Consider the following 18,823-nt stretch of genomic DNA (forward strand, 5'->3'; position numbering starts at 1 on the left):
AGGCAAAAAAACAGATTCCCTCCTAGAGCCTCCAGAAGGAATACAGCCTTGCTGACACCTTGATGTTAGCTCAGTGAGATCCATTTTGGACTTCAGATTTCCAGAACTGTGGGATAACGAGTGTTATTTTAAACCACCAAGTTTGTGTAATTTGTTACAGATTAAATAAGAGTTTTTCTAAAAAGAAAGACTGTGGTATCTAACCTAGGTAAGATGGAAATTAAATAAAGGAGATGACTGATGGATGAGGAGAAATAGAGGGGTTGATGATAGCCATAAAGTAGATATAATGGCTATATATATATAAAATATATAAAGTAGATAAAATGCCAGCTAAATGGCATTTTAAAAATAACTTTCAAAAAGAGGGTAGATGAAAAATAATCTGGAAAAAGTAATACAGGTCAAGGAGACTAACAACACCATTTTACTACTTTATATGCTTTCCATGAGCAAAAAATGCCCCTTACTCATCTTTGTATCCCAAACACCCAGCATAATGCCTGCACATACTCAGCATGCAATTAATGTTTGAGGAATAAATCAATGAACTTACTTGTATAACTGTTATCTCAAACTACTCTTAAAAAGAAGATATAGAAATACTGAGGGCAAGAGGAAAAAAACTGAATTACTGAGGGCACAAAGCTAGTTGGGAGGCTGAATTGAAGGGGACAAAAGACCTTGACTTCTCCTCACCTCTTCCTGGATATCATATGACACCACTTCAGGAAAATCACCAAATCAAACCTTAAAAAAACTTAAAAGATATTCAAGATTCCCATACTCTGATTTGCACATAGCACCAAAAAGTTGAAAAGGGATAGAGGTTGGAATGATTGTATTTGTTAGAGGTTTTCTGTATATTGACAATGCACTCCACTTCCCTCCTCTATCCCAGAAGCAGAAGTAATGAGAAGGGATACAGTGAACAGACATTATTTTTCTGCCTTCCCGGCAACACTTTCCTTAGGGTAACTATTCCTCCCTCATTCCATGTGGCCTATTCACCAGGGTGCTCACCCACTGCCCATCTCAGGGTTAAAAATATAACTCAGTCTAACCAAAGTATCCCATATCTCCGTGGTCAAAGCAAATGATGCAGGTAAACCGAAAATCCTACCCAAGACTTTCTGCTATGACTAGTAGAAAAGATTGCCTCTTGCTCAGAGCAAATGGAGTTGGAGCTGCTGGCAGCCTCAGCCCTCAGTCACAGGTAATAAGTCCACACACACAGGAAGGCAGAAGCAAGAGCTGAAAATATGGGTTTGATTATTTTATTTATTTATTTATTTATTTTTGAGACGGAGTCTTACTCTGTCGCCAGGCTGGAGTGCAGTGGTGCGATCTCAGCTCACTGCAACCTGCTTCTCCTGGGTTCAAGCAATCTCCTGCCTCAGCCTCCTGAGTAGCTGGGACTATAGGCACGCGCCACCATGCCCAGCTAATTTTTGTATTTTTCGTAGAGACAGGGTTTCACCATGTTGGCCAGGATGGTCTCGACCTCTTGACCTCGTGATCTGCCAGCCTCGGCCTCCCAAAGTGCTGAGATTACAGGCCGATGATATTATTTCATCCCTGGATCCAGCTGTGTCTCAAGATAGAGCCACCAAATAAATGCCATCCCCCAACCTTTCATTTTATTTTAGGTTTGCTACTTGGAAGTAGATTTCTCTCAGTTACAATAATAAAAACACTAACTTAAAAGTGTAGGAAACAACTGCCTCTACAGTTGCTATACAGGCCCAGTAAATCTATTGTTTCTTTAACTCAAAGTGAAGCCGTTCAGGAATCACAGTTATGACTCCTCTTCCTTCTGTCTAGATGTTCAGTAGAAAAGGGACTTTATATAAAGTGCTCTGGTCACTGAAAATGTTTAGTATAAAAAAGATGGATTTTATAGAGATCTCCGCATTAGGTGAAAATAGATTCTTGGTTTCTAAGGTCTCACCTAATTCAAATATTCCATATTGCCTTTTCTTTTGCGCAGCTACCAGCAGTCAAAAGAGGCTCAGAACAATATGGACACACCAAGTTTCCCTAATTCCTGTCAAGAAAGGCATATAATGAACCCAAATCCAAGTCCCAGTTTACAAGCTAGTTTTACTCAAGTTTCTAGTACCTGTAGTCAGATTGAAAAAAGAGAACAGAAGTGGATATGTTCCCCCAAAGGACTGATCAAAGATAATAAGAATAAATAACAAATAATTTTCAACATCCAGATATTAACTTCCAGGCTACTGGTCAAGAAACTCCCAAAAATAGGCTGGGCACAGTGGCTCATGCCTGCAACGCCAGCACTTTGGGAGGCTGAGGTAAGAGGATTGCTTGAGCTCACGAGTTCGAGACAAGCCTCGCCAACACCGTGAGACCCTGTCTCTACAAAAAATTTAACAATTAGCTGGGTGTGGTGGCATTTACTTGTAGTTCCAGCTACTCAGGAGGCTGAGACAGAAGGATCACTTGAGCCCAGGAAACTACTGCACTCCAGCCTGGGTGACAATACAAGACCCTGTTTCAAAAAAGAAAAAAAAAAAAAAAGGCAAGAAAGAAAAGAAATACCCAAAAGAAAGACGAAACTAAAAGAGAAACCAAATCATAAAGGGCTTTTACAAAATTACTTCAGCACATACTAACAAAATGGTTTAATTATACTTATATTTTTTAATCTTGGCATTTTTATTCAAATCACCACATGAAAAAGTCCTATTCCTTATAAATTACCAGCAGCTTTACCTTGCTTCTTGTCTTCACTTTTGCTTTGCTCTTCTGTTTTCTTTTCAATTTCTTCTTATTTAAAATTTTCTTATTCCTAAATATTAAAAGAAAAATGGGAAAAAAATATGAATGTTCATATTAGGACATACGAAGCTATCAAAAATGGGTATTTCCAAAATAGGCATTTGGATCTTTTTCTTGCAAACTTTCCTTATGTGAAACAATATACTTTACATACACATATAAGATACTAACATATAAAGTAGCTATTGAGAAGATAACACGGGGCAGCTAAGGAATATACAATATATATTAAATGATGACAAAAATTTGAATTCTGCAAAAACATATATAAACTTAAAACATTAAAAAGACATCAAATGAAGTATTTTATGCTTTATCCATAGTGGGATGTTTACAAATATCAGTGATGTTTCCAAGAAAAAAAATCTGCTCTTTTTGGTAGTGAGGGCTACAGTGCAAAGGGACTTAAGAGCCACTTTTTACTAAACTACTATAGGAAAATCCCCAACTCATATACTTTATGCCTCCAGCAGCCAGTCTGGATACATTCATTATCTCACAGTCCTAAGACCAAATTATTCTTTAAGCAAAAGGAAGCCCCTGAATAACTTTGAGAAACAGAAAAAATATACATGATAAAGAATAAAAATTATGGTGCAAGAAACAAGAAGCAGGGAAAATACTTTATTTTCATTCCACTGAATATGTTTTATGTTCATCATGCTGAGACGCAAAATAGTAAAGACACAAAATGAAAAAGACAGTTCTTGCCCTCAAGGAGCTCAGAGACTTGAATGGAAAGCACAGTTTAGTGATCTAACAAGAGGATACTACTGCTGTAATAACGAAAAAAGGATGAAGGAGGAGGGGGAGGGAAAAAAAGAGGGAATTGGGGAGAGAGCGAAGGGGAGGAGGTTGTTCCAGATGCTGAAGGGGTCAAGTCCTTAAGATCTGGTAACTAATTTAGTGACAGCAGTGACAAAAGAGAAAAGTTTTAAGCCTAGGTCACCTGGAGGTAGACAATGCCATTCATAAAAATAGAGAAGTCAGAAGGAAGAGTTAGTCTGCTGGAAAAAAAGTAATGGGTTTGATTTTGAAGATGTTTAACTTCAAAATACCAAAATGTCAACAAACAGACAAGAGTAACAAGCAGTGAAAATGTTATCCTTGACATTTCCTTCAGTTTCACTCTTGAAATCAAAATAATCACAAAATCTGGTCAATTATATCTCATAAACAGTTCTTGAATCTGTCCACACTGTCTTTACTGCTGCAATGCTAATCAACTAGGTTACCACCACCTCTTACCTGGACCACTGCAAAAGCTTAACTCATTTCTGCACAGCCATACCCTTCAATCCATTCTTCACATAGGAACCTAACTCAACTTTTAAAGACACAAACCTGAGTGGATAATTCCCCAGCTTAAAAATCAGTATCTTCTCAATTCTCTTAAGATAAAGTCCAAAAGCACTGACATCGTTTAAAAGATCCTCTTCCAATAACTGACCTCCATCGACCTCTCCTGCCTCATTTTGCATTCTTTTCCACCTGATTCATCATACTCCAGCAAGAAGGATATTCTTTTCAGTTGTCTGAACCTGTTAAGCTTCATCACAACTTTCACAAAGGTCTTCCCTCTTCCTGAAATTCTCTACCACGTCTTCTCCTGTTAACCACTACTTATCTTCGAGGTCTCAGCTAAGTGTCACTTAAGTCTAACTCCCCACACTGGATGAGTTTCCCTAATATACACTCTCATTCATCGTATATTTATGTTTCATTGTACAGCCAATAACTGTAATTATGTATGGAACTGTTTAATGTATTGCTTCCTTGCCAAGCTATAAGCTCCAATAGTGCAGGGGCCCTGTCCTTCTTGTTCACTACTCGAGCCTCTGTCCAGAAAAGTTCCTGGGATATAGTACTCAAGTATTTTAAGAGAAAGAGAAAGTATAAGAGAAAGAGTGAGGAAGGGGAGAAATGAGGAAGTTGAGAGCTACAGCTACATGCCTTACTCAGAGATTAAAATAAGGTATCTACATCTATAGTATCGATACATGAGTGCATTTAAAGCATATCTAGCCAGAAAGGCCCACTAAGGAGTTATCTTTGGGATTATTTGCACAGACTTTAGCACAAAGGAGGTCATGGAAACTATGTATGTGGATGAGATTTCCACAAGATAGTACGCCATAAAAGTAAAGAGAAAGAGAAAGATTAACAGTGCCAAATGCTAAACATAAATACATATACCTGCTTATAGAATCTACTCAACTACTAGCATTGTGAGGGCATGACGAATGTCTATTTCAACTGTGTACTTTCAGCACCTGCATCAATGTGAAACATCATGGATGGTCAATAAATATCAGATGAACAAATAAATAAATAAAACACAATAAGTATTCTTCTTACTATTTAGGAAACCAACTTTCCTTTATATTAAAGATTACCTGAGTGAAATCAGGTATTTGAGCAACAGGAATATGTAACTACTAAGAGGTTAGCCCCTTCTATATAACTTATAAAAGCATCAAAATTTATTCCAAACCAATTTTCAGAGAAGTAGAATATATAAATCCAAATTCAGATAGATTTCCTAAAGACGAGTTATAACTGACTTAAATTTTCCCAATTAGAGACCAATGTTTGTGTCTGTTATATCTAATAGAACTTCTTTAAAGTTCAAATGACTTTACGTACATTTCTAAAATACTACTTTCTATGCATGATGGCATTTAGTTGGTTGTAACAATTCTAATGAATCTGAACCCATCAATTCTTAAGTATAGACCATCCAAGAACTAGCTATTCCCAAATTAATTATAAATTACTTCTACTGTGTTTTTTTGTTGTTGTTGATTTGGTTTGCAGAGGTAGAGGTAGAGGTTTTCTAAAAGAGCCAGTAATAAGTTGAAAATTATATAAACAAAATTTGTATTCAACATTGGAAAATTTAAAAATGCCATTTGCTAGTAATATAACACACCATTATATCTCTATATTTGAGAACTAAGCTTAAACCTTTCACGATATCTGAGGATGAGAATATAAAAGAGAAACTCTAAAAACCAGTCTTACACATTAACAATTTACCTTGGAATTTCTGATGATTTAGGGCTTTATATTCTAAATCAGTCGAAGCTTAATGAAGAATGTCTGGAATTGGTCCTGTAAGACTTTTAGTCTTCTCATAAAAATAACTTCATATCCATGAGATTTGAAAGAATTGTGGTTGACAATAAAAGGGAAAGGCTATTAACATGCCTTAAATATTTATCTTAAAATATTTACTTTAAAAATTCCAAAAATATTTTCTTAAGAGCTACGTTGTTTAAGAAAAACCAAATACTTCTGCAATATAATGACAAATCAATTTTGCAAATTGTTCAGTGATATAGATCAATAGTTTCTCTATCAGCTTATTACTGAGTATACTTTATACCAAAAATGTAGTCATAATTTTAAAACCTCTTTCACTCAAATCTGCTTCATTTGCAAAATAAAGAGATGAAGGAGACTGAGGTTCCTTCTAAATCCTCTAAAAGGCTAAGATTTTAATAAATCCAAATTTACAGAACTTCTGGAATAAAATGGTTTCAATCTTTCGCTTAATTTCTCTTAGTAATAAGAAATAAAAAATTCCTGAGCCTGTGATCTAAAGCAGGAATAGGGAAATTTTTTCTGCAAAGGGCCACACAGCAAATATTTTACACTTTGTGAGTCACAAGATCTCTGTTGCAACTACTCAATGGTTACAGCACGAAAGCAGCCATTGGCAGCACATAAAGAGAGGAGTGTGCATATATTACAATAAAACTTCCAAATTTCACATAATACTCACAAAACATTCTCTTCCTTTTTTATTTTCTTTTCAACCTTTTAAAAATGTAAAAACCATTTTTAGCTCACAGGCTACATAAAAACAAGAATTGGGTCTCATTGGTCTGTGGGTCTTTGTTTGCTCACCCCAGATCTGGGGCATATTTTGATAAACAGGTCCATATCAGAAAGGAAAAAAATGCTTTATAGCTATGAGTATGCAACACAGATAAAACTATTCAAAACATCACTATGCTTATAAAAATAAGCACTCCTAAAATTATCTGCCTTTTCTTTTTATAAAGATAAACTTCTGACTTCTACTTCCCTAAAGTAAGTGATTAGATAGGAGGCAGGCCAATGCGCCTGCTTCAAAGACTAGACTAACCAACATGAGAAAGCTGTGGAAGCAATGACGACTAAAAGAACGAAAAATCCAGAGGTGGAATAGTACTTCCAAGGCAGCTGAGACCACTGGCTTGTTCTTCCATGGGGATAATTGCAGAGTTTGGGCATGAGTAAGAACTGAGCTTGGCTTAAGCAGAGGAACTCTAATAAAGGAAACAAGAGACTAGTAGTGCTTTAGATGTCCACGTGGGCTGAAATGACAGACTAGAATCTAGAAAAGCTCCAGATACATAGACAGCTTTCCCAGTGGTGTATCTCCTCAGAAATGGAACTGGAACACTGAAGGATGATAGAGAGGCTGGGTCAAGGCTGAGCGCGGTGGCTCACGCCTGTAATCCCAGCACTTTGGGAAGCTGAGGTGGGCAGATTACTTGAGGTCAGGAGTTCAAGACCAGCTTGGCCAACATGGTGAAACCCCGTGTCTACCAAAAATGCAAAAAATTGGCTGGGTGTGGTGGTGTGTGTCTGTAATCCCAGCAACTCGGGAGTCTGAGGCAGGAGAACCACTTGAACCTGGAAGGCAGAGGTTGCAGTGAGCCAAGAGCCAAGATCGCGCCAATGCACTCCAGCCTGGGCTACAGAGCAAGACTCCATCTCAGAAAAAAAAAAAAAAAAAAAAGAGAGGCTGAGTGAAAAGGGAAGAGAAAACTTCAGTAAGAAGACAGAATCCTAGTAGAGGGAGGGAGCAGTCTATGTGGTCCTAGTAGAGGGAGGGAGCTCACTGGATTGAGATAATCAAACTCCTCATTCTATCTGTCTGACACAGCAAAGAGCAAACCTCTCTAGGAGAAAACACATCATCTGAAAGAAAATCATGTTCATTCATACACAGTGTTAGTCTAGTTTGGAGACACTAAGTAAACACATTAAGAGACATCAAAAGAAGCAAAATATGTGGCAGACACATAATCAAGAGAAAACCAGAAAATTAGTCAGACTCACAGAAAACCCAGATATTAACGTTAGGAGGCAAGTACCTGAGATGCAGAGATTAACAATATGTGTAAAATAATGCAATTGGCAATTTTCAACATAATTTATAAAAAAAGAACCAAGTGGACATTCTGAAACTGAAAAATAAACATCTGAAATTAAGAACTTCTCATATGATTTTAAAAGCAGAGTAAGTTACAGAAAAACAGGTTTCACAGACTTGCAAACAGGCAAAAAATAAATAAATAAATAAATAACAGAATTCAATCACAGAAACAAAAATGGGATGAACAAAACAGAGAATGAGACATGTGGGACAAAGTCAAATGGTCTCATATTCACATAATTGGAATCCCAGAAAGAGAGAAAAAAGAATGGAACAAAAGCAATATATGACAAGATAATTACTGACCATTTCCCAAAAGTGAAGAAAGAAATCAACTGAGAGATTCAAGAAACTCAGGGAACTTTAATCAGGAAAATGCAAAGAAAAGCATACCTAGGCACAGCATGGTCATATTGCTAAAAGCAAAGCATAAAGAGAAAACCTTTAAAGCAGCCAGAGAAGAGATACACTTAAAGGAACAATAAAATTGGTAGTTTCCATTCTCTGTGCTGAAAAGTGCTGGGGGGTGGGGAGAGGGAGGTGGTAGACTGGAGGGATGGGGGTTAGAGGTGGGGGAAAGTAACCTGGAATCATATAACCTTTAAGAATGTATCTTTTAAGAATGAAGACAAAAATAAAGATGTTTTTAGATCCGTGAAAGCTGACATAATTCACATACAGGATTCTAAAAGTATCCTTTAAGAAGGAAGACAAAAATAAAGATGTTTTTAGATCCATGAAAGCTGACATAATTCACATACAGGATTCTAAAAGTATCCTTTAAGAAGGAAGACAAAAATAAAGATGTTTTTAGATCCATGAAAGCTGACATAATTCACTGTCAAGAGACCAATATTACAAGAAATACTGAAGGAAAGTCTTCCTTTAATAACTGTAATATCATAATTTTAAATGAAAGGATACATGCTAAAAGGACAGAAAAAGATGTATCTCAAGCACACTCTCCAGTGTCCCAAAAAAAGTTGGAGTGGCTATTTTAATATTTGACAAAGTAATTTTTAAGGCAACAGTATTAAAACAAATGAAAAGAGCATTTCTAAATGGCAAAAGGGTCAAATCATTAGGAAATCATAACACTCCTAAATTTGAATGCATCCAGTAACACAGCTTCAAAATATATAAAGCAAAATTGACAGAAGTAAAATGGGAAAATACAAATCCAAAATTGAAAGAGTAGATTCTAACATACCTCTCTGTAATTGATACAACAAGTAGAGACCAAAACAGCACTGACAAAGAAAAACTTGAAAACATGATTAATCAGCCAGGTGCGGTGGCTCACACCTGTAATCCCAGCACTTTGGGAGGCCAAGGCAGGTGGATCATGAGGTCAGGTGTTCGAGACCAGCCTGACCAACATGGTGAAATACCATCTTTACTAAAAATACAAAAATTAGCCAGGCGTGGTGGCACGCACCTGTAATCCCAGCTACTCAGGAGGCTGAGGCAGGAGAATCGCTTGAACCCGGGGAGGTGGTGGTTGCAGTGCGCCGAGATCACACCACTGTCCTCCAGCCTGGGCGACAGAGCGAGACTCCATCTCAAAACAAACAAACAAACAAACAAACAAACCATATTTAATCAACCTGACCTAATTGGCATACATACAGAAACATATCCAACAACAGTAGAATGCATATTCTTTTCAAATGCATATAGAACATCTACCAAAATAGATAATAGGCTGGACCACAGACGAAGTCTAAACAAATTTCCAAGGACTGAATGATAAGGTTAATTCTCTGGTCATGGAAAAATTAAACCAGAAATTTAAAAAAAAAAACCACAAAACTAAGAAATTCCCAAATGTTTGGCAATCAAAAAAACAAGACTTCTAAATAAACCATGGGTCAAAGAACTAGTCACAATGGAAATCAGAAAATATTTTCCATAAAACGAAAATGAAATATGACATAACAAAATCGGTAGAATGCTGCTAACGCAGTACTTCCACAAAATGCATCGCCTTTTGCATACACATAAATGCATATATTGAAAAAAAAAAACACTGAAAGTAAATTATCTAGACTTACAACTCAAGAAGCTAGAAAGAAAACCACAAATTAAATGCAAAATATGTAGTAGAAAGGAAATAAAAATAAGAGTAGATACCAATGAAATGGAAGGCAGACATTCAATAGAGATTATCAAGGAGCCAAAAACTGGTTCTCTGAAAAGATTAGCATACATAACAAAAAGACAAAAAATAAATGCTATTGAAGATGTGGAGAAAGTAGAACTCATACACTGTTTATGGGAATGTAAATTAGTACAACCGTTGTGGAAAATAGAATGGAGGCTCCTGAAAAAACTAAAAACAGAACTACCATATGATCCAGCAATTCCACTACTGGGTGTATATCCAAAGGAAAAAAGTCCGTATGTTGAAAAGATTCAGAACTCCCATGTTCACTGCTACACTATTCACAATAGCCAAGATGTGGAATCAACCTACGTTTCCATGAGCAGATGAATGGATAAAGAAAATGTGATATATATACACAATGAAATATCATTTAGTGATTAAAAAAGAGTAAAATTCTGTCATTTGCAGCAACATGGATGAGCTTGAAGGACATTATCTTAAGTTAAAGAAGCCAGGCAAAGAAAGATGAATATGGCATGTTTTTACTCACATGTGGAAGCTAAAAAAGTTGATCTCATAAAAGTAGAGAGTAGAAGAGTTGTTGAAGAGTAGCCAGAGGTTGGCTAATAGATGCAAAATCAGAGCTAGAAAGTAGGAGTAAGTTTGAGTGTTATATAGCACCACAGGGTGACTATCATAAACAACAATGTATTATACAACTTCAAACAGCTAGAAGAGAGGATTTTGAATGGTCTCATGACAAAGAAATGATAAAATGATAAATGTCTGAAGTGATAATATGCTAATTATCCTGATTCGATCATTACACATTGTAAACATGTATCAAAATATCATATTATACCCCATGTATATGTACGATTATTTGTGAATTAAATATATAGCAGATATTTTAAAATAAAATGAAATAAATATAATAAACCTAGAGCAAAAATGGTCAGGAAAAAAGTAAAAGCACAAATTACCAATACGAGAAATAAGAAAGGAGACATCACTACAGATGCTGCCCATAAATTTGACAAATAAAATGGATAAATTCCTTGAAAAAATGTAACTTCTCAACATTAAACAAGGGAAAAAAATGTAATATCTGAATAGTCTTCTATATATTGAAAAAAAACTGGATCCCTAATCAAAACCTACCCACAAAGAAAACTCTAGACTCAGATGGCTTTGTTGGTGAATTCTTCCAAATGCTTTAAAAATTCACTGGTAGTTCTTTCAAACATTATCAATGTTAGACTCTTTTAGACAACATAAAGAGAAGAAACATTTCCCAACTCATAAGACAAGCATAACTCTGATATCAAAATTTGAAGAGAACATTTCAAAATACAAAAATTTCGGACCAATATCTCCTATGAACATAGAAGCAAAAATACTGCACAGCCAAAAAGTAGAAATAACGCAAATGCTCACCAACTAATGAATGTATAAAGTGTAGCACTTCCATATAAGAGAATGTTGTTTACCCATAAAAAAAGAATGAAGTACTGACTCATGCTACAACATGGATGAACCTTGAAAACATTATGCTAAGTGAAAGAAACAATGGCAACAAAAGGTCATAAATTGTATAATTCCATTTACATGTAATGTCTAGTTAGGCAAATTCATAAAAACAGGAAGTAGTAGTTGCCAGAAACTGATAGAAAGGAGAATAGAAACTGACTGCTAATAGCTTTGGGATTTACGGAGTGACAAAAATGTTTAGTTGTATGACTTTGTGAATATACTGGAAACCAATAAGCTGTATACTTTAAAAGGGTGAATTTATGGTATGTGAATTACCCCTTTTATTTTTAAAAAAAGAGAAGGCCATTTACCTACGAATAATTTTGTCTAACAACATGTGGAAAGAATACATAATCAACATAATTCAATATAATAACAGAACAAAAGAAACAAAACATATGATCATTTCAATAGAAACAGAAAAAGTATTTTTAAAACTCAACAACCACTAGTCATGAAACTCCTTGGTGAACCAGGAACAGATTTTACTTAATCTAATACAGATTATCTACAAAAAACCTACTTTTAACAGTGTATTCAACTATACTGAATATTGAAAAATTAAGTATTTCCACTTAAGCATAGGAGGAAAATGCAAGGATTTGTACTATCACCACTTCTGTTAACACAATACTGAAGGTAAGTGATGCAAATGAAATAAAAGTCATAATGGTTAAAAATTAAAAGTAAAGCATTTTTTATTTGGAATTATATTTATAAAAAAATACAAAATAATCCACAAATAAAGAATTAACAAGTGAATTATCAAGGTCACTGGATACAAGACCAACTTTTAAAAATCAATCTATGAAGCACCTTATGTAAACTGAAGCTTTTCCATAGAAGCCAGACTCATTCTGTGTAATTAACATAATGATACTCCTATCATGTTCAAGCATCAATGAATAAATTAGGGAGGAACAGTTATCTCATTACTAAGTAGAAAACTTTTATTTACTTAACCTAGCCGGCTAATTAGTAATAAGAAAGAGATTTTAACAGTTCAACTTGATTTAGGGGAGAGATGAAAACAGATTTCTTATATATAGCTTCAGTCTCTTGATATTATTTGGAAGTCTTCACATGGGGGGAGGACTATAAATAAAGCTACCTTGGCAATGGGCAGAGCAGCAGAAGGAAAAAGAAAAGAGGGTAGGGGAATATGGAAGGGAGCATGAGTGACAGGAGAAGTCTCTGAAAAGCTGTGGCTATAGACCCTGCCTCATGCATACTTGTACTCTAAGTAAACATAGCCTATGTAGGCCAGGGACACTCAAGCCTTGAAGCAATTGTAAAACTGTAACACTTTCTAATGATATCATAAATACAATCTATTCATCCCAGGCCTCAGAGAACTACAAGAGGAATGACAGCAAGCAAATAACTAAGAACACAGAGATACAAGGCACCCTGAGTGAGAACAGCAGAACTAGGCAACAGAAAGACAACCCAAATAGACTTCAGATGGTGGGATTTTTGGAAAGATTGTAACAAGAATATGTGTATCGAATTTAAAGAAATAAAAGACTATCACTGAAATATCTGCAGGGAATGGGGAACAACCAAGCACATTTGAAAAAAAAAATCAAACTAGACATGAAAAATAACTGACACTACAGACTCCATAGGTGGGTTTAAGTGTACAGGACACAGCTGAATAGAAAATTTAAGATCTAGAAAACAGATCAGAAAAAAAATCTGGAATTCTTCACAGAAAGATAAAAAGGCTAAAAATATATCCCTGAGACCTTTTCAAATCTGAAACTTCCTCCTTCCCCCATCCCAAAAGAGACAGCCCTTACTCTATCCAAGTATGCACTTCTCATACACCAGATCCCATTTCATTAACCATCCTTGAGATTTTGCTCAACCATACATCCCTCTCTTTGTTTACCCTTTATGCTTTTTTTCTGTGGTTTCTAACCTTAGAGGCCTACTGTCATTCTCCAATTCAAAAGGGAAAAAAAAGTTTAAGTAATCCTCTATCTCTCTTCATCACTAAATTTCTTGAAGAAAAAAATGGTCCTGGCCTGGGCAGCATAGCAAGACCCCATCTCTATTAAAAAAAAAAAAAACAGCCAGGCACGGTGGCATGTGCCTGTAGTCCTAGCTACTCAGATGGCTGATGTGGGAAGATCGCTTTGGTCCAGGAGTTAGAGGCTGCACTGAGCTATGGTCATGCCACTGCACTCCAGCCTGGATGACAAAGTGAGACCCTGTCTCAAAAAAAAAAAAAAAAAATCTTCATTGTATTGAACTTTAACACCTTACTATCAAACTCATGCAAGTCTATAAGACTTCTCAATACCACAAACTTTCTAGTTGCCAATTCAACTGCCCATCTTCAGTCTTGATCCTTCACATTCTCCTACATGCGATAACTACCAAACAGTGCCTACTTCTTTACATCCCTGCCCCGTCCCCACCAGCTTCTAGAACCTCTACTTTAGTGTTCCTTCTACCTCTGATGGTGGTTCCTTCTCAGTCTTCTTTACTGGCTCCTTTTTCTTCCTTTTCCTGTCCCTTAAGTCTTTACTATATATATCACTTCTAATATGAGCTATCTGCTCATGTTCTATATTCACTTCTATACTGGTTAGTTACAAACCTTGTTCAATAAGCTATAACAACCCTAAACAGTAACAGCTATTGGAGTTACTGAACATCATTAGACTGCTGGTCTAGAGCCAGTTAAGCTCTCTATCAAGGTACATCTACCATAAAAATCTAGAACCTTTCCAGCGACTTCAAAATCCCTCCCCTACCCATCAACTCAGAGCAGAGAATCTAACCATCTATTTAACCGATAAAATAGAGACACCATTACAAATGTACTCCCTTTACTTTTCTTCCACCCACCTTGAAATGATCTCTAACCCAGGGCCTTACTCTATAAATTATTCCCATTCTCTCTCTCTTTTTTACTATCCCTGCCCTTTTCCTTCAGCCTGCTATGTCAAGATAGGTTAAGAGTACAGAATTTAGAAACAAATGACTTGGGTTCAAATACAGGGTCTGTCATTTACCAGCACTGTGATCTTGGCATTATTTTAACCTCTCTGTGCCTCAGTTCTCTCATCCATACAATAGGGTGAAAACAGTACCTCTCCCATTGGATGATGACACACTTAGAATTATGCCTGGTATTTAGTAAGTGCTCAACACATTTTTATTATTCCCATGCCAAATTCAAATGTCTACCTTGGTTTGGGTTTCCCCAGAAGCAGACCTCAATTCAAGAATTCAAGTGCAGTAGTTATTTTGCGAGGTGATCCCAGGAAAAACACCAGTAGGGAAAACAAAAGTAAAACAGGGAAAAGAAGGAAGTCAAGAAAGGACATATTATGAAGGCAGTTACCCTGATGGGGAACTAGGGCCTGAACCAGTGGAGAACTCTGGTAGACAGCAGAAAACATGGCTCAGTTATCCTAAACGCAGGTGAGACAAAGGTATTTATCTACCAACTCCCCATCCATCACTGGCGGAAAGTTTTTCTGAAGGCATTAACTCTCTGGCGCGTGTGAGTTGCCCTGCACACAGGCCAAGTGTGTTTCTTTTCAGGCAGATAGTCACAGATGTTTGCAGAAGACAATATGCAAATAGATGCCAAAGGGATATGGCTAGGACACTAAGAACATCTGCTACAGGTATCTAATCCAAAAGATAAATTAATTATTTGTCTCCTTCCTTAAGCTACTGCTTTCCTTCTTTCCTTTTAAACATTATTAAACACTATTTCTAAATACTCCCGTGTCAAGCCTCACTTTCCCACTGAAATGTGACTTCTCCCTGCCTCCTGAAAAAAGGAGGTGAAGTGAGTGGGTGTTGGCTCATTATAATTTCTTATTGCCAACCTCAAGAACCTACCTCAGACTTCAGTTTCACTGGCCTAAAGGAAAAGAGGCAGTTTGTGAGTGACAGTACATTCACGAGGAGATTTTGAATATACTGAACATAATGTATCTGAACAGGACTGAGAAAATCCTAGCAGTAGACTTTTCAAAATACAGGCTAGAGCTTAAGAAAAGAGGTTTTACCTAAAAACCACAGACCAGGAAGTCAAATGCATATCTGAAATCATAAGCCTGAGATAACCAAAGAAGAAAATTCAGAGAGAAGAATCCCAAGAATGGACTCTTGAGAAACTAGTTCTTCCTCCCTTTCTATCTAGATGAAAGTCATTATTATATTTGCACTTGAGATCTAGTCACCTGCTAAATATATCATTAAATCCACTTTATTCCATCTATTCCCATTGTCTTTTCTCAGCATTTATTTTCACTTGTCAGAATTACTGCAACTGCCTCTTTAAAGGTAGCCCTGCTTTGCAGATCTGCTCCTTTTCATTCATCCTCTATGACACTACTAGAGATTATCTTTATAAATTGAAAGTTTAACTCTACCATTACATTGCTTAAAAACCTATGATTGGCCGGGCGCAGTGGCTCACACCTGTAATCTCAGTACTTTGGGAGGTCGAGGCGGGCAAATCACGAGGTCAAGAGATGAAGACCATCCTGGCCAAGATGGTGAAATCCCATCTCTACTAAAAATACAAAAATTAGCTGGGCATGGTGGCGGGTGCCTGTAGTCCCAGCTATGCAGAAGGCTGAGGCAGAAGAATCTCTTGAACTCAGGAGGCGGAGGTTGCAGTAAGCCAAGATCGCCCCACTGCACTCCAGCCTGGCAGCAGAGTAGACTCCGTCGCAAAAAAAAAAAAAAAAAAAAAAAAAAAAAAAAAAAAAAAAAAAAAAAAAAGAAAACAAACAAAAAATACCCTACGATTGTTCCATGCTATTTTCAAATAAAGCAATACATGGAACATAATAACACAGTCCTAACATATCTTTCTAGTCATATCTCCTACCTCCTTATTTTTATCCATCCCGCTCCCTACATTGTAGTTATTTCCAACATTTCTGTTTTGCACTTCTTTGATTCTCTGAATTCACAATGTAGCTCCAGCAACAATTACCACCTACTCAGGGGTCAGCAAACTATATTCTACGTGCCAAAAACAGCTTCCTGTCTATCTTTGTAAATAAAGTTATATCAGAACACAGCCATGCTTATCCATTTATATATATTGTCTGTGGTTGCTTTCAAACTAAAGAACAGAGCTGCATAGTTGCAACAGAGACTCTATGGCCCATAAAGTCTAAGTTATTTACCATCTGGTCATATAAATATGTCATATATATGATTGTAGACTCATATATCAAACAGTATCATATATATATAATTGGATTCCCAGAAGGAAATAAGAAATTGAGTCTGAAATAATATTTGAGGAAATAAAGGTCAAAATTTGCAAGTTAAATAAAAATTAACATCACACAGATCTAACAAACCGAATGGATACCAAGCAGGATACACACACACAGAGACACAGACACACACACACACACACACACACACACACACATTTAGATACAATACAGTCAAGCTGCTAAAAATCAATAAAAGGGAAAATCTTTTTTAAAAGCCAGATAAGAGAGCTCTGGTTCCAGTACATTGGCATAAACCCCAAAACAGCCTATTTTCCCCACTGTTTACAACTACTTTGGGCAAAATTTTTAAAAAGACAAAAAAAGTACTTCAGGACTCTGAAAAACAAATAAAAGCAAATTCTGGAGGGGAGTCAAAACTTGGAAAAGTGATTCACAGAAGAGTAAATTTCCCAGTTTGGTTGTTTTTCTCCTTTCACTAACAGCTTTGCATGAAGGCCAGGAAGAGATCACTGCATTACAGGGCTACAACCCAGAAGTGAAAATTCCAAGTTAAAACTCTTTCTGGCCAGAGGAACTGAGAAAAGAAACTGATATGATGGAAAATGTGCAGGAAGTCCTAAAAAAGAGAAAGATACAGAAAGGGATCCCCTAAACAACAAAAACACAACATCCTCCAGAGAATTATAATAAACCCCAGAGTTTACAAAATATAACATTAACCATGTCCAAGATACAATCCCAAATTCTCAGAATGCAAAACACAAGAAAAATGTGAACAACTTCAAGGGAAGAGACAATCAAAAGATGCCAACCCTAAGACGATGCACATGTTGTAATTACCCAACAATGACTGGAAAGCAACCACTATAAATATGCTACATCGAGGAAGGACAAGGAAAACTGAATGGAATGGAAAGAGGTTCTCGGCAAGGAAAGAGAAGTTATTATTTTTTTTTTTTTAAAAAGAACCAAATGTAAATGTTAAAAGTGAAATAAACAATACATAAAAAGTTCACTGGTTGGGCTCAATAAGAAAATGGAGATGAGAGAAAAGAGTCTGTGAACCTGAACGTGCATCAATAAAAATAACCTAATCTGAAAAACAGAGAAAAAAAATTGACAGGAGACTGAACAGTTAGAGGCCTGTGAAACAATCTCAAAAGTTTTATCACAATTGCCACTAGAATTTTGTAAGGTCAGAAGAAAGACACAATGGTAGAAAACATTCTAAACTTAGTGAAAGCCAAAAATTTACCGATTTGAAAAGCTCAGTACCTCCAAAGAGGATAAACTTAAAGAAAATGACTAGACACACATCAAATTAAGCTGCTGGAAACCAAAAACAAAGAAAAAATTTTTGAAAGCAGCTAGAAAAAAATTACACACCACATAGAGGAGAATAAGGTTTACATTACAAAGATTTTTCACCAGAAATCAGAGAAGTGAAAAGACAGCTAAATGGCATCATTAAGGTGCTCAAGGAAGCAAGCATCTACTCAGAATTATATATCCGCCTAAAATATCCTTTAGGAATGAAAGTAAAATAAATACATTCTCAAAGAAAAACAAAGAGAATGTATCCCCAGCAGACTGATCTGCTAGAAAAGCTAAGGTCAACATTAGGCTGAAAGGAAATGCTGCATCTTCAGGAATGAAGAAAGAGCAATAGAAACAATAAATATATAGGAAAACACAAAATACTAGATTTTTCCTTTAAGTTCTATAAAGTATACATGACTGTCAACAACGAAAACTATAATATTGTTTGGTGATGTTTGCCAAGTATAGTATGCATGACAACTATAACATAAAGGTCTCTGGGGGAGGGGAGAATAAAAGGATCTGTATGGTTGCAAGGTTGCTGTGTTTTAAGTGAATTAGTATAATAATAACCCTAAGTAGCCTGTAAAAAGTTAGGTATGCATACTGTAATCCCTA

The 18,823-nt window shown here is 36.2% G+C and overlaps 1 protein-coding gene across 12 annotated transcripts in view; it reads right to left on the bottom strand.

Annotated features, from left to right (window-relative positions):
- The window catches only part of MYCBP2 (MYC binding protein 2), a 275,606-nt gene that overhangs the window by 242,168 nt on the left and 14,615 nt on the right, over window positions 1–18,823 (bottom strand). For all 12 annotated transcript variants that reach the window (XM_030813514.1, XM_030813510.1, XM_030813519.1 and 9 more), the window contains exon 2: window positions 2,737–2,812. In XM_030813514.1, the coding sequence (XP_030669374.1) occupies window positions 2,737–2,812 (76 nt within the window). The remainder of the gene's footprint in view (window positions 1–2,736; window positions 2,813–18,823) is intronic.

The sequence above is a fragment of the Nomascus leucogenys genome, chromosome 5 (genome assembly GCF_006542625.1).
Source record: "Nomascus leucogenys isolate Asia chromosome 5, Asia_NLE_v1, whole genome shotgun sequence".
Taxonomy (NCBI): Eukaryota; Metazoa; Chordata; class Mammalia; order Primates; family Hylobatidae; genus Nomascus; species Nomascus leucogenys.